Genomic DNA, 21138 nt, shown 5'->3' with positions numbered 1-21138 from the left:
CACGATTTAAACCCGGATGATTGTAACCACTCTAAGTTTGTCTGCCTTGGGAAAGCTAGCGTGTCTCCGACATAGTGATAATACTCATTACCTTCTGTAGTGCAGCTCAACCAGCTCTCATCCCATTCATCGATATTTGTGATATCACAAATCCCGGAAAATATGCGTTGTAGTCCAAACGAGTCGTTCGTTGTAGTTTTTGAAAAGTGATTTCTGTTAAATAAAATATCTACTTTTGAATTGGACTGAGCGTTGTAACTTTGCAGATCTTTTTTATGCTCAAACAGCAACATTACAGACTAACTAAAGTTGAAAAAGTGCATCAAGCAGAGTGCAATCGGTAAAAGGTCTAGAGACGGGCGTGACAGGCAGGCGTGATAAAATGTACTGTAATAAGTGTAGAATTGCACTGTCTGTTTACTCACTGGCATCAGTGAGTGTAAACAGTGAGAGATGCTGAGACAGGTGAAAAGCGTTTGGTTAATAGTGAATATTGACCTATTGTGCGTACCGTTGTGGCTCGCTGTTAGCTGGGGATAATCGCTGCATTTGGGGTAAAAAAGACAAAATTATGTATTGTGCCAAGAAGGTTGCACTGTCTGTTCGTTCACACAGGCACAAACAGATTGGCAGCTGCCTTTAGCGGAACCTTTACTGATTACCTCTACTGATCAAAGCATACGGTCGTCTGTGAGTGACGTCACCTCCCAATACAAACACGCCCCATAGTATAGTCCCGCCCCTGACAATGATTGGCAGCTTTACGTGCAGACATCGGAAATTCCAGTGCAAAAGGAATTGCGATTCCATTTGAGTTTTGGCAGGTTGCATGTGCGACGCAGCGAGAGTGAAAAAGCAGACGTGGTAATTAATATTGCTATTTAAATATGACAGGCTCATAACTTCTAAGACATGGAAAATACAGTTGCAAATGGACTTTGCTTTTTAATTTGAAATTTGGCAGTCACTGTGCGTCCGCGAAAGCGAAAATGCAAACGGTACTGCAGGATTTGCAATTGCATTTGGATTATGTCACAATTTATGCGTCCACATATGGAAAACGCAATTGAAAATACAATTTGCAATTCCTTTTGAAAATAGTCCGGAATATCCTTCCATAGCTAGCTGTAGATCGACCTGTATTTAGGGGGGAGGGAGGGGAAATAACAACAACAACAAAAAAAGTTAGTGTGCTGTGATTGGTTAGCTGGGCCAGTGTGTGTTGTGATTGGCAGCACTCGGCGCCTGGTCAGGAAATGTCACGCCCCTTACCATAGCCGCCTGCCAGCTTCAGTGTAAATATTGCGTCAAAATCAAATCATTTTGAGCACGATTTAAACCCGGATGATTGTAACCACTCTAAGTTTGTCTGCCTTGGGAAAGCTAGCGTGTCTCCGACATAGTGATAATACTCATTACCTTCTGTAGTGCAGCTCAACCAGCTCTCATCCCATTCATCGATATTTGTGATATCACAAATCCCGGAAAATATGCGTTGTAGTCCAAACGAGTCGTTCGTTGTAGTTTTTGAAAAGTGATTTCTGTTAAATAAAATATCTACTTTTGAATTGGACTGAGCGTTGTAACTTTGCAGATCTTTTTTATGCTCAAACAGCAACATTACAGACTAACTAAAGTTGAAAAAGTGCATCAAGCAGAGTGCAATCGGTAAAAGGTCTAGAGACGGGCGTGACAGGCAGGCGTGATAAAATGTACTGTAATAAGTGTAGAATTGCACTGTCTGTTTACTCACTGGCATCAGTGAGTGTAAACAGTGAGAGATGCTGAGACAGGTGAAAAGCGTTTGGTTAATAGTGAATATTGACCTATTGTGCGTACCGTTGTGGCTCGCTGTTAGCTGGGGATAATCGCTGCATTTGGGGTAAAAAAGACAAAATTATGTATTGTGCCAAGAAGGTTGCACTGTCTGTTCGTTCACACAGGCACAAACAGATTGGCAGCTGCCTTTAGCGGAACCTTTACTGATTACCTCTACTGATCAAAGCATACGGTCGTCTGTGAGTGACGTCACCTCCCAATACAAACACGCCCCATAGTATAGTCCCGCCCCTGACAATGATTGGCAGCTTTACGTGCAGACATCGGAAATTCCAGTGCAAAAGGAATTGCGATTCCATTTGAGTTTTGGCAGGTTGCATGTGCGACGCAGCGAGAGTGAAAAAGCAGACGTGGTAATTAATATTGCTATTTAAATATGACAGGCTCATAACTTCTAAGACATGGAAAATACAGTTGCAAATGGACTTTGCTTTTTAATTTGAAATTTGGCAGTCACTGTGCGTCCGCGAAAGCGAAAATGCAAACGGTACTGCAGGATTTGCAATTGCATTTGGATTATGTCACAATTTATGCGTCCACATATGGAAAACGCAATTGAAAATACAATTTGCAATTCCTTTTGAAAATAGTCCGGAATATCCTTCCATAGCTAGCTGTAGATCGACCTGTATTTAGGGGGGAGGGAGGGGAAATAACAACAACAACAAAAAAAGTTAGTCTGTCTAATGATTTTAATGAGTCACACTGGATATTTTTTTAGCGGTAATGTGACCAAAAATATTTATTCAAGACATTTTAAGACTTTTTAAGGACCCGCGGACACCCTGTAATACCTTCAGGCTAAAACTATTAACATAAAAAAACAGAGCTATGTCTAAAAACAGATGGAAACTTTGAAAACTCATGTAGAAGTTGGAAAGTGTACTGATGGATCAATCTTTGGATCCTCGGCTGTGGCAGATGATGTTGAATGGCTCAGGCGAGCGGACTAAACTGACAATCCCATTCATGTCTGGCCACTTCGCACCAGGTGGCCAGGAGAAACAAATCCGCTGTAAGAGAGAAGTGACGAAGAGGAAGAGCTCCATCTTAGCTAGGGTCTCACCGAGACACACCCTCGGACCTGATAAATACAGAAAACACAATCGGCATCAACATAGTTGTGTTTGCACTTGGTCTACTGAAGTCGTAGTCACAGGTGACTCACCCAACGAGAAAGGTAGGAAAGACTCTGGTCTGAAGAAATGTCCATTATCATCCAAGAAATTCTCTGGGTTAAAAGTGTCTGGGTACTTCCAGTGCTCCTTATCACTTAAAATTGCTGTTAAGTTAGTAAATACCGTGGTGCCCTAAAAACACAAAATGTGTTAGAAAAACAATTTCAATCAAGAATCACAACACAGCTATGCTCCATTCATTACCTTGGGAATGTCGAATCCTCTTAGTTTTGTGGGCTGAGTCGTTTCATGAAACACGCCAGAGGGTACAATGTTGGCATAGCGCTGAATCTCATGAACAGTGGCGTATGTGTACGGTAGTGTGTCACGGTCATCCATGCTGGGCAAATGGTCGTAACCCAGCACCCGAACAATCTCCTCGTGACATCGCTCTGTAATGACACGAAAGCTGATGGTGTATGCTTTTCAATGTTAGAATTGTGACTGATACTGTGTGCATTACACTGGCTTCCGCCTTCTAGCCATGCTCTTCCGTTAAAAAGAGGCTCAATCGTCCAGACTTTCAAGAAATCAACTTTAATCCAGTACAAATTTGACAGGTATTTATGCGTTTGTGTGGTTTCCTATAAATAAATGTAGAAGATACAAAGTTACAACACTATTTAAAATCACTGAATTAAAGTATGCACATCTTTACTTATATAAGTGGCATTTCTAATCAATATACATTGTGTAACACAGATGCAAATGACATACTAGAATTGACATCGACATTAGTTTTGATTAGTTTACATGATAGCAGAATAAACGTTATTACGGCAGTAAAGCTGCTGAGTTATTCACATTGTATTAGGAACGTAACGATAACACTTTGAAGCTAAATAATCATAATGATTCTAGCATTAACACATACAGTATAAATTACTTGCTTGTCAATGATGCATACAATAGGCATTAGATAGTAGAATATTACAATAATAGAACATACTTCACTCCGTCTCAAACGCACACAATCTGATCCAGTATAACGCTAACAAGTAAGGTGGTTATAGACCACACCCCATCAGTTATTTTCAGTTCCATACTGTCATCTGTTGGTACATTTGTGTAACTTAGAGAACTTTGTACAGCCGCCCCACAAATATACTTGTTAAGTGCTCTACTTAGTCTTTATGAACTGTCATCAGTCAGTTCAGGTAGCACAACCAGTTTGGCTACAGGGTGAGTATATGTACGGTCTTTGATATTTACCTCTGCGGTGCGTACATTACCATCATCACTTGGAATGATTCTCGTAACACGGCCAACTGACCATAAGGCTCTGGGTAGTTGAGGGTCAACAACCATAACCACTTGTCCTGTTGTGAGATTTGGAGAAGAGCTCTGACATTTATGACGAAGTTGCAGACCGGGCAAGTATTTCCGAATGAACTGGCTCCAGAAGTGATCAGCTATCACCTGACTGTGTCGGTAGCGCTTACATCCCAATAGATCACTTGGTCCATACACGGCTTTTGGAAGGGAGGCATCCCGCCGCCCCATGAGCAGCAAGTTGGGTGTGATTGGATCAGGATCTGAGATGTCTGACGACACATATCCCAGAGGTTTCGAGTTCATAATGCCCTCGACTTCAATTAATACAGTCCTCAGTACCTCTTCAGGAAGGATTGGGTCTTTTAGGACTACTTGTAAGGAGGCCTTGATAGATTTGATTTCTCTCTCCCATGCTCCTCCAAAGTGGGGAGCATGCGGTGGGTTAAATTTGAAATTAATATTCTGTTTGGGTAGCTGTTCTTGTAACTCGGGATTGAGAGAAGCGAAGGCTTCCTATAATTCGCTTATTCCTCCACGGAAGTTTGTACCTTGATCACAGAGGAGTTCATAAGGCTTGCCTCGTCTTGCTACAAATCTTCTGAGCGCCAGCAAAAAGGTGCCGTGTCCATATTACAGAGGAGGTCTAAATGCACGGACCTTGTCGTTCAGTATTTGAACACAATGCCCCAAAGTTTCTCATGTCATCTTCCAATTTTAATGTGGTAGGGACCAAAACAGTCAACTCCTGTAGACCAGAAAGGGGGTTTAAATAGATGTAAGCATGCAGAGGGCAGATCAGCCATTCTAGGCACAGCAGGCTTCTGATGCCATTTGCCACACTCTGTACACTTCCGCTGATGTTTCTTGACAGGTTGTCTACCACTTAGGATCCAGTAAGTCTTTGATTAGTAGCTTGTCACTGGATGACTAGGATCAAGCACTGTTGGGTGGATTTCATCCTCCCCTAGTACTTCTGCTTTGCGGAGTTGACCACCAACACGAATCATACCCAGGGATTGGTCGTAAACTGGAGGAAGAGTTCTTAGGCGGCTACTGGTTGGCACTGGTTTCTGCATTTGAAATGCTTTGAATTCTTCAGGAAAGCTGTCTGTTTGTGCACTACGTAGGAGTGCAATTTCAGTCTGAATCCGTGCTTCAGCAGACATGGATGGTGCAGCCGTCCTATGAGTGGTTTTGTATGCAGCCTCTACTAGCTTTTCCCAAGAATCATAATCGGTTAGATCGAGTACTAGATTGTCAATGACTGAGATAGTGCTACAGAAGGTAGTTTTACGCAATTCCTCCTGTCCTACAAAGTTTAGTGATGGGCATGCAGGCCACTGACTTGGAGATTGAAGCAAAAAAGAGGGGCCATCTCTCTATCTGCATGGAACAGACAATTCTAACAACTTTCTTCCCCTCGTTATGTCATCTGCAGGATTGTTGTTGGAATCATCATACCTCCAGTTGTCTGCTCCTACAAGATCTTGAATCTCTGAGATTCAGGTTCCCACAAACACTTTATAATGGCAGGACTCTGATTTTATTCAACTCAGTACTATTGTAGAGTCTGACCACATTGTAGTTTGTCTGAGATTGAGGCTAAGTTCTGTCTGTAGTGCCCGAGCTAGTTGGGCTCCAGTCAATGCTAAGCGAGGCATTGAAAGCTGCTTCTTTGGTGCAACCCGGGACCTTGCCATGACAAAGGACACGTGGATGTGGCACAGCTCATACTCCACTCAAAGGTAGGCCACAGACCCATAGGCTTCCTCTGACGCATCGCAAAATTTTCTGTAGATTGGGCAGTTCGTCTTCCCATGTTTGCCATAGAGAGAGAAGCTTACCTTCAATAGGATTATCCCATCCTCTATCCTTCTTCCAGAGTGCCTGAATAAGGACTTTGGCCTGGATGGTGTATGGAATAATAAACCCTAGAGCAGCGGTGGCGAACTCCGGTCCTGGAGAGCCACAGCCCTGCAGAGTTCAGCTCTAACCCTAATTAAAACTCACCTGCCTGTAGCTTCCTAAGAACCGTTCAGACTTTGATTAGCTTGTTCAGGTGTGTTTGATTAGGGTTGAAGCAAAACTCTGCAGGGCTGCAGCTCGCCAGGACCGACGTTCGCCACCCCTGCCCTAGAGGATCGTATTGGCTTGCAAGTGTTTTATACACATTTCTCATGGTGGGTGCTTTATCAGACATGGCTCGTTGCTTATACCCGATGGTATCAGAGACACAGTGCCACTTTAGCCCAAGTGTAGATTCTTGAGGGTCCACTTTGTCTTCAATCAGTCAAAGTTCACAATCCTGTGATCTTGCTTCAGTTGGAAGGTGAGCTATATAACATCTGGGTTGTTGCTTGCCCATTGCGTATTTCGAAACCTCCAGCAGCAAGAAAATTACAGAGCTCATCAATTAATTATTTGGCCTGTTTTGAAGAATGGAATGATTGAAGAAAATTGTCCACATAGAAAGCACCCAGTACAGACACCATCACATCTTCATTGCCGGCTATATGGTCTCTGACGTATCTTCAAAAGATACAGCAGTCCCCTGAAGCTGGACAATATCCTGTCTGATTGTTCTCAGCATTAAAGTTGGGGTAAGCGATTTTTCAAAAACTCTTTAGAAAACTGATTCTGGCCGAATAGCAAAACAAACTTGTAGCCAATCAGCAGTAAGGGGCATGTCTACTCATGATGTGGAGGAGAAAGAGTTCAGTGCACAGGATGGACATTAGCCGAGCCGAGCGACAGAAAGATAGAGATGGTGGATAAAAAAAGCAAAAAAGCAAATGTCTGCGGAACAAACAAAGGCTTAAGGCAATAAGGCAAGAAGTAGGACCCGTGTAAATATCGGATCAGCTTTTCAGCGCTGGAGAGAACTCGAGGAGCGGAAGGCCTGCGATCAGACATAGAGGTTGCTTTGTTCCTTCTCTATAGGTGAGTAACACTGTGTCTGCGATGCAACAGCTAAAGTCTGTCTAGTACACTGGACGTGACAAAGCAACTGTTGAAAATCATTTTAAATTTGTGTCAATACGTCATAAATGGAACACAGCAGCACTTTTCCGTTGGGGATTTGTCGTGTCGTGCCGCATCCAGTGTAGACCATAGATATGTATATATATCTATGGTGTAGACAGCATCACTGATTATGAGTTCTATAGTATTTTGTCGCACCGCGCCACTCACGTCCAGTGTAGACACGGTGTAACATTGGTTTTGCCTTGTTTCACAGAACTAATCGTTGCCTGGGTTGCGTACGTATGTGTAGGGCGGTGCTATCAAAATAGGGACGAGACCCTTTTGGGGTAGGAGTGTGTTTGTTTTGGTGATTTCAAATGTCAACATTGGCTACCAGAAATCGCTTACCCCACCTTTAAGACTTCATCTTTACCTTTCAGGCCAAGATGCTTCACTGCTGCTTCCAGTATGACTGTCCGTTCTGAGCCATCATCCAATACAGCGAATGTATTAAGTGCCATTTTACCATTACAAATGGATGGGGACTACCTTTAACATGACCTTCCCTGAATGGCTCACCTTATCCATGTAGATAGTACGAGGGGATGTACCAAGTGTGAGAACACTGGGAGTTTTGGTAGTTGCAATGTCTTGTAGAACATCAAGATGTTGTCCACCACAGCATGAACAAGGTTTCTTCAGAGTGCACTTGTCAGGCTTGTGTCCACGACAACACTGTTCTTTCTCATTTATCCAGTTAGCCCGTTCAGACTGACTCAGTTTGGCAAATTAGGTACGAGGTAATGGTCCTGGTTATTACAGTAGGGGAGTAGATCTTTCTCTTCTTTTGGTCGTGACTGGGGCTGAAGCAGAAGGAGAATGATACTGGATTGTGGATCAGCTTTGGTATCATCTTTATTATCAAGGAGAATGGTAGTAGTCCTGAACTTCTGAGTTCTTGCTTGTCTTGGCTCTCTGCGCAAGAGCTCTAAGTGAACTGTCTCTGAAACTCGGCAGGAGATTTGTATTGCTTGAGACCTTTTCTCGAGTCACTGAGTGAAGTCGGGTAGAGTGTAAGTGCGAGTAGTGCCGCTCATGAGAATTTATTGGGCAAGACAATGTTCAATGAAGGAATCTCTGTAACTGACAGGTAACCTAGTGAGTAATCTGTCCACATGAGAACCGCATTATAATTCAGCTCTAGCAGGACCATCCAATGTGCTCAACAAACCTACTAAAGTGTTCACTGCAGCAGCAAAGTGGTAGGGGAAGATCTCTGTCCTTGCTTGATTTGATTCCATCAACACTGGAGGGATGTTTTGATGTGGTGGATAGCTGTACACAAAGTCCTCCAGATAGGCTGGTGCCCTCCTGGTGCGGGCTGGCAGAAGACTTAGTGGTAGCTGATCATCATAATAGTCTCTGAATGTTGCCATGGCGTAGTCAGTGAGTCTCGAAGGACCATATTTGTGACTGATACTGTGTGCATTACACTAGCCATGCTCTTCCGTTAAAAAGAGGTGCAATAGTCCAGATTTCCATGAAATCAACTTTAATCCGGTTGATGGAAGTGCAAATTTGACAGGTATACAAAGTTACAACACTATTTAACATCACTGAATTAAATTATGTACATCTTTACATATATAAGTGGCATTTCTAATCAATATACATTGTGTAACACAGCTGTGGAAATGATGACGCAGTTACAATAAAACTGTGCTGTTCAAAATGGCATCATTAATGCGTCTTATATAAACACCATGATTCCCACTTATTGACAATAAAGTAGATGCAAACGACATACTAGAAATAACATCAACATTAGTTTCGATTAGTTTACATTATAGCACAATAAACGCTATTACGGCAGTAAAGCTGCTGAGTTATTCACATAGTATTAGGAACATAACGATAACACTTTGAAGCTAAATAATCATAATGATTCTAGCATTAACACATACATGAATTACTTGTCAATGACGCACACAATAGGCACAAATTATAACGATCACAAAGAACATTCTTCACTCCGTCTCAAATGCACAACATCGATCCAGTATAGCGCTAACAAGTAATGCCGAGTTCACACTGCATGATTTTCAAACTCGTCAGATCGCCGTTGTTTTCACACTGCGTGACTATCTGGGGTAGCATTCAGTTGCTGCTGTGTTCACATTGCACGATGGATCGGCGACAAGGGGTTTCACACTGCATGACTTCACAATAAGAAGAATCGCCGACAGCTCTGTCTTGTCCGCAAACTACGTTTCACAACAAAACACGCAAGAAGTGATAAGGAAATAACGCGAGAACCCGAGTGCGTCAGACCGGAGTTCTCCAGCGAGACTGTAATTATTCAAATATATATATATATATATATAGCCCTCAAATTGTCTGTGAGCTGATTTCCAGCTACAAAGAGTTTCACGGGCGTCGGCGACGTGTCGGCGATTCCCTCAGATCGCATCTTTGATAATTCACACTGCGTGATTGTTTTAGCACACGATTTTAGCACCGATTTGCCTCCGATGTCGGGCATTTGTCGGCAATTTCACAAAACCTGTCGGCGAGTGAAAAATCGGGCTAAAATCGTGCAGTGTGAACTTGGCATAAGGTGGCTATAGACCACACCCCATCAGTTATTTTCAGTTCCATACTGCCATCTGTTGGTACATTTGTGTAACTTAGAGAACTTTGTACAGGATACTAGGACAAGTAAGCCACTGGAAGATTGACTTCCTGAAAATTTGCCACACTGTGATACTTTCAATAACTTCTTGTCTAGCTCAACCAACGATGCATTTGGGATGGGACAACCTGTTTGGTGCAGTGGGAATTTGTATCAATCTAGATATTGAGATTTATTCCACTTTAACAATTCCTTTTAACCACTACAAGAAATGCACAGCTTGCACACTACAGCTTTGTAACGATTGATATGGGAAACAAAGTGATTTCCAAAGCATGCAAGATATAACTCTATCAGTTCATGGATTCCCAAGGAATCAATTTGGGCATTGCTGGCACTGTTTCATTTATCTTTTGCACAAATCACAGACACAGGAACACAGTTTCACATGCTATCAGCAAAGTTTTTATTCGCTTGCACAATTGCCTTGCATTACTCAAAACATTAGTGCCCCCTAGTGGCACTCATCAGTACATCTCCCTTTTTTAATGCAACAATCAACTAGTAAAATAAATAAACCTTTTAATAACACATCACTTTTTTTACTCATCACCGCAACATTCTTAACCTTTTAACCATTTAACAATGCGTCTCATTTCCTCAATTCATTGTTTTCTTTTAGTTTTCCTTTAGGTTAGTTTGCATACACATTTAACACTTCAGCACTCCTCAATAAGTCGTTTTGGCTTAACAATTAATCTCCTTGGCCTCTCAACCTTTCCTGCATTTAGAGATAATGACAGTGTACTGTCTGTAGGAGATTTGTTTGGTGTACTCCTTTGTCCTACTTCAGTGTTTCCCAACCTTTTTTTAGTCGTTTGGAAATTATAACAAATTTGTGGCAATGTAGATTTTTGTAGGCTTTTATTCATATGTAAACATTGTTTAAAGGTGGGGTAAGCGATTGACATAAGCCAATGTTGACATTTGAAATCACCAAAACAAACACACCCCTACCCCAAAAGGGTCTCGCCCCTATTTTGATAGCTCCGCCCCACACATACGTATGCAACCCAGGCAACGATTAGTTCTGTGAAACAAAACAAAACCAATGTTACACCGTGTCTACACCAGACGCGAGTGGCGCGGCATGACAAAATACTATAGAACTCATTATAATCAGTGATGCTGTCTACACTGGATGCGGTGCGACAAGACAAATCGCCGAGGGAAAACTGCTGCTGTGTTCTATTCATGACGTATTGACAAAAATTTCTAATGATTTTCAACGGTCGCTTTGTGACATCCAGTGTACTAGACAGACATTAGCTGTTGCAGCGCAGACAAGGTGTTACTCACCTATCAAGAAGAAACAAAGCAACCTCAGCGTCTGATCGCAGGCCTTCCGCTCCTTGAGTTCACTCCTCTTTTGTATTTTATCCGCCATCTCTATCTTTCTGTTACTCGGCTCGGCTAATGTCCGTCCTGTGCACTGAACGCTCTCTCCTCCACATCATGAGTAGACACACCCCTTACTGTTGATTGGCTACAAGTTTGTTTTGCTAATCGGCCCGAATCAGTTTTCTAAAGCGTTTTTGAAAAATCGCTTACCCCACCTTTAATTACCATTAAAATTAATTAATGGCAAATTTTTTTTAAAAACACCAAAGTGTGCTGTATTCAAGCAAAGTGCCATATGATTTACTCATCTTGCTTCGCCTACAAATGAAATAAATTGCTTTTTAGTTTTTCAGGTAGGTCTAACAGTAGGGCTATTAAGAGATTTCGTTTTTTTTTTTTTTACCAATTATCCAAATAATGTTTAGTCCTAGAAACACGTGAGCATAACATAGCAGTTAGCAGATCAATGAATGAGAAGGCAGCATTGCCAGAGTTGCCCATATACCACATCATGATACAGCACAGTAGGGCTGTTGCAAACAGAAACAATACTGTACTATATAGATGTTTCCTGTCGACTCGATTTTTGAGTGGACTTTGCTGTTCCGATGAGCATGAACGGTATATGAGTGGAGCACTCACGTAGGCCATGAGCGACTGAGCGGAGCGCACACGCATAGAGCGGGATAATATGCAGAGCGACATACCACGTGAAAGTGAAACCTGAGCGGTGAACTAATTTTCGGCAGCCAGAATTTTGGTGCATCTCAAATTATTGGCGACATCAGAAATGGATATTGTATAATAGATGCTTTTTTAACATTTTAGCAATTTAAAAATATTAAAAAAGGATTTTTTTACATGGCACCCCTGCTCTCGACAGGTAGCACCCCCGTTGGGAAACACTGCCCTACATCACTCTCTTCACTGTGTTCTTTATTTAGAGATAATGACAGTGTACTGTCTGTAGGAGATTTGTTTGGTGTACTCCTTTGTCCTACTTCAGTGTTTCCCAACCTTTTTTTAGTCGTTTGGAAATTATAACAAATTTGTGGCAATGTAGATTTTTGTAGGCTTTTATTCATATGTAAACATTGTTTAAAGGTGGGGTAAGCGATTTCTGGTAGCCAATGTTGACATTTGAAATCACCAAAACAAACACACCCCTACCCCAAAAGGGTCTCGCCCCTATTTTGATAGCTCCGCCCCACACATACGTATGCAACCCAGGCAACGATTAGTTCTGTGAAACAAAACAAAACCAATGTTACACCGTGTCTACACCAGACGCGAGTGGCGCGGCATGACAAAATACTATAGAACTCATTATAATCAGTGATGCTGTCTACACTGGATGCGGTGCGACAAGACAAATCGCCGAGGGAAAACTGCTGCTGTGTTCTATTCATGACGTATTGACAAAAATTTCTAATGATTTTCAACGGTCGCTTTGTGACATCCAGTGTACTAGACAGACATTAGCTGTTGCAGCGCAGACAAGGTGTTACTCACCTATCAAGAAGAAACAAAGCAACCTCAGCGTCTGATCGCAGGCCTTCCGCTCCTTGAGTTCACTCCTCTTTTGTATTTTATCCGCCATCTCTATCTTTCTGTTACTCGGCTCGGCTAATGTCCGTCCTGTGCACTGAACGCTCTCTCCTCCACATCATGAGTAGACACACCCCTTACTGTTGATTGGCTACAAGTTTGTTTTGCTAATCGGCCCGAATCAGTTTTCTAAAGCGTTTTTGAAAAATCGCTTACCCCACCTTTAATTACCATTAAAATTAATTACAAATTTTTGCTCACTCAGTGTATTTTTGATTTTACAGTGGGGTAATTTTGTTGCAGTAGCACGAGATAGCTTGATTTCAAACTTTGAATTGAATAAAAAAAAAGACAAGTAAGCAGTCAGTAATAAAATAAGAACAAATAAAGAAATTACTAATGATAGCACAAATTAAAAATAATGATAGGCCTACAAATGAAATAAATTGCTTTTTAGTTTTTCAGGTAGGTCTAACAGTAGGGCTATTAAGAGATTTCGTTTTTTTTTTTTTTACCAATTATCCAAATAATGTTTAGTCCTAGAAACACGTGAGCATAACATAGCAGTTAGCAGATCAATGAATGAGAAGGCAGCATTGCCAGAGTTGCCCATATACCACATCATGATACAGCACAGTAGGGCTGTTGCAAACAGAAACAATACTGTACTATATAGATGTTTCCTGTCGACTCGATTTTTGAGTGGACTTTGCTGTTCCGATGAGCATGAACGGTATATGAGTGGAGCACTCACGTAGGCCATGAGCGACTGAGCGGAGCGCACACGCATAGAGCGGGATAATATGCAGAGCGACATACCACGTGAAAGTGAAACCTGAGCGGTGAACTAATTTTCGGCAGCCAGAATTTTGGTGCATCTCAAATTATTGGCGACATCAGAAATGGATATTGTATAATAGATGCTTTTTTAACATTTTAGCAATTTAAAAATATTAAAAAAGGATTTTTTTACATGGCACCCCTGCTCTCGACAGGTAGCACCCCCGTTGGGAAACACTGCCCTACATCACTCTCTTCACTGTGTTCTTTTGGAGCCACAGGACAATTGATTCCGACATCCTCGTTGAATTCTGTTTTAGGAATTTTCAACAAATTCTGTTCAAATCCCTCCTGCTTCTGCAAAGAGTATTACCATACTCAATGAGTACTTCATACGACCTAGGCATGATCTCCTTCAGAACCTTTGCTTTAGGTCCCCATCACATCTTACTCTCACCAAATATTTACATTCCAGTGGGTGTAAAGGTCTTGCAGTTTTGTTGTATGCGACATTAGAGCTGCATTTCCTAGGTGCAAATTGGTCTTTGTTTTGTAGCAGATGTTCAGCTGAGGGTAGCTTTGTCCTCAGCTTCCTACCCATCAGTAATTCTGCTGGAGACTTCCCACCTTCTAAAGGTGTTGACCTATAGTTCAAGATTGCAAGGTGAGGATCTTCTACTGCTTCAGCTGCTTTCTTCAGCAGATGTTTCACAATCTGCACTGCCTTTTTGGCTAACCCATTTGACTGTGGGTAATATGGACTTGATGTTACGGGTTCGAATCCATACTGCCTTGCAAACTCTTTGAATGTCAGCCCACAGAATTGAGGTCCATTGTCACTGACTACAGTGACCGGGATTCCATGTCTCGCAAAAATTGTTTTCAAATGCAAGATCACATGCTTTGCAGAGGTGTCTGTCAATAATGCGAACTCTTGATAGTTGGAAAATGAATCCATGACAACCAGGTAATCTTTCCCATTCAGTTGGAACAAATCAGCTCTGCCTTTCCTTCATGGTTCACATGGTTTATAATGAGGTAAGAATGGCTCTTTCTGCGGTTTGTATCCGTGTTGTTGACAAATCTCACAGCGCTGTACTTTTGACTCAATGTCTCTATTCACATAGGGCCAGTACATCACATCTCGGGCACGGCGTTTACATTTCTCAATACCCATATGGCCTTCGTGTATGAGAGCAGTCATTTGTTGTCTCTTTTTACTAGGGACTACAATCCTCCTTCCTTTAAGATTAACTCAGTCGATGACAGAAAGCTCATCTCTGACATGCTGATATGGGCTTGGCAGCGTCCCTTGTCCAGGTGAGTTGGGCTTACAAATTACTTCCTGTAATACGCTGTCACTTGCTGTTGCATCTGCAAACTCAACCTATTTCTGTCTTGACACAGGTATCTGGCTCACTACCCAATCCACATGAATTTGAATATCATTTTCTGTGCTGATTTTTCCAGTGTGACACAGACTGGCTCTCCTAAGAGCATTGTCCACTACCAGTAATTTACCTGGAGCAGTGGCGTGCACGGGGGGGGGGCTCGAGCCTCTGCCCCTTTAATCGCCGACACTAAAGTGCCCTTTCGATTGTGATTGTGCCCTAGCAATGTTGCTTAGCCCCTGCCCCTCCGGAGGTCTGTGCACACCACTGACCTGGAGTAAACTCAAATGGTACTTCTGTAAGCGCAACAGAAGATGCTGGATGCGTGGTGGTGCATCACCCAGGGCCTTTGTTGAAATCGCAAGAGGTTTGTGGTCGGTCTCTATAATCACTTCCCTGCTGTACACATTCAAGGAAATTCTCGCAGCCGAAAACTACGCCTAATGTCTCTTTTTCAATCTGTGCGTAATTTCTTTCTGCTGCTGTCATTGTGCATGATGCATACACTATAGGAAACCACTCAGTTCCATGTTTTTGGAGTAATACCGCTCCAAGTCCGTCTTTGGACGCATCAGTTGACATTCTGACTGGTTTCTCAGGATCATAAAATGTAAGCACTGGCTCCATTATGAGGCTGTTCTTGAGCTTTTCCCATTCTTGTCCATGGTGGTGCTCCCATTGCCATTCACTCTTTTTCTCCAGCAAGCTACGCATCGCTTTTGTGTTGGCAGAAATCTTGGGTATGAATTTACTCATGTAATTGACTACCCCCAATGCTCTCTGTAACTCTGTTTTGTCTTTAGGCGCTGGCATGTCAGTTACAGCTCACGTTTTTTCTGGGTCTGGCTGTATTCCTGCCACAGATAGCTTATCTCCGAGGTAAGTGATCTCTGTCACTCCAAATTCACATTTTTGTCTGTTTAGTTTCAAGTTCTAACTTTTGCGCTTGTTTTAACACTTCACAGAGTCTTTTGTCATGCTTATTTTGTGTTCTTCCCCATATTATTATGTCATCCAGGAATACTCCCACACCTTCCATACCATCAAACAACTGTTGCATTGTCCTGTGAAATACCTCTGGCGCCGAACAGATACCAAAAGGTAAGATAAGGAAACAGTGCCACCCGAAGGATGTATTGAAAGTACACAACTTAGCACTTTCTTCATCCAGGACAATTTGGTAGAAACCTGACAATGCATCCAGTTTAGAGAAATAACGTGCACCTGACATTGTGCTTATGTCAATCTTTGTTGGCAACTTGTAGTGTTCACTTTTGATCCACTTATTTAAATCTCTTGGATCTATGCAAAGTCTTAGATTTCAGTTTTTCTTTTCCACAACTACCAGAGAATTTACCCACTCTGTTGGCTCCTCTATTTGTCTTATTATTCATTTCCCGATCAAAGATTGCAATTCAGATCTCAACCTTTCTTTGAGGGCAACTGGTATCTTCCTGGCTGGATGTATGACTGCTTGAGGATTTTCTTTCAGCTGTATCTTGTGTTTGCCTAGTAGACAACCCACACCTTCAAACACACTTGGTTCTATCTTGTTAACACTAGTTACCATCTCATTCTGTTTCGCAGCAGTGTCACTCTGTGTAACTGCTTTACTGTTAATCACATGCACTCTCTTTATGAGCCCCAAATTTTCACAAGCCTTCAGCCCAAATATAGGCTGTCTGTTACTCTCAACCAGTACGCACACACATATTACATTCACAGACTGTCCTGTTTTTGATGTCAGTGTGATCCTACACTCCCCATTTGTGGGAATCGGCTCATCATTGTAAGTTCGTATGCTTATTTTTCTGTCATGCACGTTTGGCTTCTTTTTCAGTCTGTCGAATTCTCTCGTTGTCAGAAGGTTCAATTGTGCGCCGGTGTCCAGTTTAAAGGGTACAGTCACTCAGTTGACATCTAGATGATCTATCCACTCGTCCTTGGTGCTCGCTTCCTCCACCACAGCCTCCACGAAGAACTGCTCATCCTCATCATTGCTGTCGCTGGTGTCCTTGACTCTTTCTGTCCTTGTTGTTCTTTTGTCTTGGTTTGCGGTGTTTTTCTTTAACAGTTTCCTTTGTGCATGACAACCATTGCTGCTGCAGGCTCGCTTTCTGCATTGAAGGATTTAAGTTGTACGTTCGCTCTTCTGATGCTTGGCAGATGCAAATTCCTTTATCCAAAGTCAATTCATTTTCCCAGAGTAACTGTCGTCTTAGTTTCTTATCCAGGTGCCAATGACTATTTGATCCCTGTTCATCGAATCAGACAAACTCTCAAAGTTGCACGATTGGCTTTTCAGGTGTAAATCTGTCACGTATTGTTCAATAGTCTCTCCTTTCTGCATCCGATTACAAAAAACATAGCGTTCATGTTTAGTTTTTCTTTGGTGTACAATAGTCCTCAAACTTTGCCATAACAACATCGTACTTATCTTGTTCTTCCTCAGAGAACTGGAACGTGTTGAAGTCATCTATCGCAGATCGGCCCGCCACCATGAGAAGCAGCACAATCTTCCGGCAGTCATTATCCATCCCCAGCCCCATCGCTAACAGGTATAGCTCGAAGCTCTGCTTGAAGGATTTCCAAATAGCGTGGACATTTCCACTCAAATTCAGCTCGTTTGGCTGTCGGATGCTATTTACACTCATTTTGTAAACTTTTTATCTATTTCTCCTGGTACCATGTTTCATTTATCTTTTGCACAGATCATCGACACAGGAACACCGTTTCACATGCTATCAGCATAGTTTTTAATTGCCTTGCATTACTCAAAACATTAGTGCCCCCTAGTGGCACTCATCAGTACAGGCTTTACTGTTTAAGATACAAGTACCTTGTACATGTGGGTTTTGAGTCAAGTAGATGAGCCCCCATCTGATGGTGGTCGCTGTGGTGTCTGTTCCAGCCAGAAACAGGTCAGCTACTGACATAACCATGTTATCCTCATGAAACGTTGAGTCCTCATTGGACTTTTGCTACTCCAAGGCAAACAGAAAGCATTTCAGTTTATCCAAGCATATTTAGTTCCCTAGCAGCTTACCATGATTTCACCGCTAGAATATTGTTAGTTCTGAAACAAAAACCCCCTCAACCACTCAGGGTTAGGATTGGGAATGAAGCTCCCACTAACTACCATCAAAGAGTGGATTATGAATGTTTTCATAGTGGTTGTTCATGATTATCTCACTTTCTCGATCTCTAGCAGGTAGGCATCAATGAAGTCCCATGGACTGTCTGCATCCAGATTTTCTCTGTGCATTTTGACTACTTCCCTGATGAAATCTTTCAACTCTTCTGCATTCTGATACATTTTCTGGTGTGGCCCTGGGAAATGTTTGATGATGGGAAGCAAGTTAAACACCTGGAAAAGAAAAAGGCTTTGCATAACTATGCTGCATCAACGGCAGGAGTCTCCAGTCCTGCACCTTCCGGCAGTTTTATGTTGCAACCTGTTCCTAAACACCTGCTTAGTTTCTAATAATCCTAAAGACCTTGATTAGTTTTTTTAAGTGAGGTTAAGAGGAGTTTGAGCTAAACTCTGCAAGTAGTTGGACCTCCAGAAGCAGGACTGGACATCCCTAGTCAAGTAGTTTCTATTGTCACCTACAGCTTTATTGGACCATCCATCACATATTCCTTGGTGGTTTTGACAAACAAATGCAAGAAGAGTTAAGAGAAGTTGAGGATTTGACATAGCATGAGTGACCTGTGGTAAAGTTTGCTAGAGTTTAACAATGCAATGCGTTGACAACCTATGGGAACGCACACAATGAAACAAGATCCATCTGGATAACGGAACATAGCAAAGCTAGGGACTTGTTCATACCTGTCCAACAAGGGATCCTGACTGAATGATATTCTCCTTCAAGATTTCCAGAAGGTATGCGAAGCGCTTGTTATCATAGTCGAAACGATCCCCAAACACAATGGAACAGATAATATTGGATATGGCATTCTGTATTGCATGTTGGGGGTCAAACGGCTCGCCTTCAAGAAAGAAAACCATGTGTTAGTCTCTGGCAAGCACCATTTTAATACTTTAAAGAGAATCTTGCCAAGTAAATTAATTAAAAAAACTATAACATCAAATCTGGTTTAATGACACTTGAAGCTAACCTAAATACTGAGGCTTGTGATTACCCCAGCAACAAGAACAAATAAATGTACTTAAAATGTTTTGTCCAATTATTACGTCCACATGCTTGCATGAAGTAGCATGTTTAAAGTTTGTTTCTAACTCTGACTCAACAGGACGAAGCGCCACATGATTGAGACTACAGCACCTCTGAACATGGAAAAAGTTCAAACAGAGGCTAAAATACTCAATAACCTTCCAATTTGAGCATTTCAGGAACCAGGTAACTGCTTTCATCTGTCACACGTTCCTCCACAGACTTCTTCCCCAGGCCAAAGTTCCTGAGCGTGTGCAGAGCAAACCGCCTCTGCTGCTTCCAGGAGTGGCCATATGTGGCCATTACGATACCTTAGAGAGAGAGAACAGACCTTCAGAGATGCTTGAAAACACACAGACAAGTTGAACAAAGAAAGACGATTAAACAACTTAGATTCACAGGTCTACCAGCCTAAAATCTTGACCAAGATGGTCTAAAAAGTTGACCTTGGCATCATTGGCTGGCAGAAGCCCACAGACAAGCAAATCACTTGAGGCCCAGATCCAGCTACAAAAATCCATGTAAGAAGCTGGTTTTAGCTTCATTTTCCAGCAAGGTCTCTATTATAACGCCATAGTACAAACTTTATAATGAAGAGCCCTTGGTTACGGCACCTATTGACAATATTTAAATTAATTCACTTTTTCAATTTAAATGTGCAGTATGTAATATTGACAGCTAGCAGTTGAAATGGACAATGCAGTCCAAATTCAAAATACTGTTTTTCCCACCCCCTCCTCCTAAGACTCAACGGTCATGCAGGTTGCCAGATTGAGGACAAGGAAGGCGACAAGCCTTATACTGCAAGTTGATTTATTCACGTTTTAATGTGCCTCTGGTCATAGAGCTTTTTAGGTGGATGCTGAGGGATTTTAGGTCGAGTAGAATCTGCGATCTCCGACCCAGTTTGTTTAATTTGCTGGCTTCCATATGCTATTTTTTTCTGCCAACTGGCAACCCGGGGTGTTGAAATACTATTGGGAAAATTGGCAATGGGCTTAATCACAGACCAAAACAAAACGACATGGAACACACATTTCAAAATAGAATAACTAGCTGTAGCATTTTTTGGAGAAACCTGTATGTGAATTTAGCATGTTTTCTTAATATCTACATATAACATTATGTTTATGTTTTAGTACAGTCAAAACAAATTACATACAGCACTTTTAAAATTTGTATGTTCAAGTATCCTACAACACCAACATTTTCAAATGCACTGTCAGTACAGTGTATTACTGACCATATCCTTCAGTGATCCAGATTAGCAGTGGAATAGGTGGCCTTCCTGAAAAAGATGAAGCATTTTGGACCAGGGCTTCCTTCATGACCTCGATTGTATTGAAGAATATTGCTGGCTTTCTCCCAAGATAGACAGTGGTCATCTCTCCATACTGAGATAACTGCTCAGAGAAGATTTCACAGCATTTAAATACAACTAAGGTGGCTTAGACACCTGTGAATGAAGTCAACATAGCACGTCCATTTTACAGAGTAAGATGAACATAAGACACCTTTCCACAAAAACAAAGCCCCTATACAACAAGTTCAAAGAAAGACTTACTGATCTTATGAACTCCATTGGGTTCTTTAAAAAATATGGTATGGTTCCCACAAAAGGCAGCGGTCTGGGACCAGGTGGAGTTTGAGTTCTGTAGGAATTAATCCTCAAGATTTCAAACAGAACTATAAAAATAAAACTCAGAGACAGAGCCATGCCTACAGAGGCCAGATCTAGTTTCATGAGAGTCGTCCACATGCTGATAGACACATTTCAAGACAAACACAAGAGCAGCTGATGACCGTGTGCTTTATGAAAACAGGGCAAAGGGGGAGGACACAGTGGGGGTGGGAGTTTGACGTGCCTGTTCATGTTTTTGTATAGTTATGCTATTTATTCCTGCTATGGTTCTAACCAATCAAGACAAAGAACAAAAAAAAAAAACATACTC

General features: G+C 41.9%; 1 protein-coding gene across 1 annotated transcript; it reads right to left on the bottom strand.

Annotated features, from left to right (window-relative positions):
* Window positions 1-2627: 2627 nt before the first annotated feature.
* Window positions 2628-21138, bottom strand: LOC107562259 (cytochrome P450 2B19-like). Its single transcript, XM_016246869.1, has 9 exons — window positions 20751-21138; window positions 20430-20589; window positions 19345-19497; window positions 18841-19001; window positions 18202-18375; window positions 17848-17989; window positions 3222-3409; window positions 3008-3149; window positions 2628-2923 (listed from the first exon to the last, which is right to left on the bottom strand). Exons 1-9 carry the CDS (start codon window positions 20943-20945, stop codon window positions 2733-2735), a joined length of 1506 nt encoding a protein of 501 aa, XP_016102355.1. The 5' UTR covers window positions 20946-21138; the 3' UTR covers window positions 2628-2732.

Source organism: Sinocyclocheilus grahami, unplaced genomic scaffold (assembly GCF_001515645.1).
Source record: "Sinocyclocheilus grahami isolate Dianchi unplaced genomic scaffold, SAMN03320097.WGS_v1.1 scaffold815.1, whole genome shotgun sequence".
Taxonomy (NCBI): Eukaryota; Metazoa; Chordata; class Actinopteri; order Cypriniformes; family Cyprinidae; genus Sinocyclocheilus; species Sinocyclocheilus grahami.
This window is presented reverse-complemented; position numbering and strand designations above follow the sequence as displayed.

Excerpts from the sequence above, each read along its gene's own strand:
- LOC107562259 (XM_016246869.1), bottom strand. The coding sequence starts at position 20,945 with ATGTGGACGACTCTCATGAAACTAGATCTGGCCTCTGTAGGCATGGCT. Across the intron at positions 20,590-20,750 it reads CAATGGAGTTCATAAGATCA|TTATCTCAGTATGGAGAGAT; the intron begins GTAAGTCTTTCT and ends TTCTCTGAGCAG. Across the intron at positions 3,410-17,847 it reads TCAAAACCCACATGTACAAG|AGCGATGTCACGAGGAGATT; the intron begins GTACTTGTATCT and ends GTGTCATTACAG.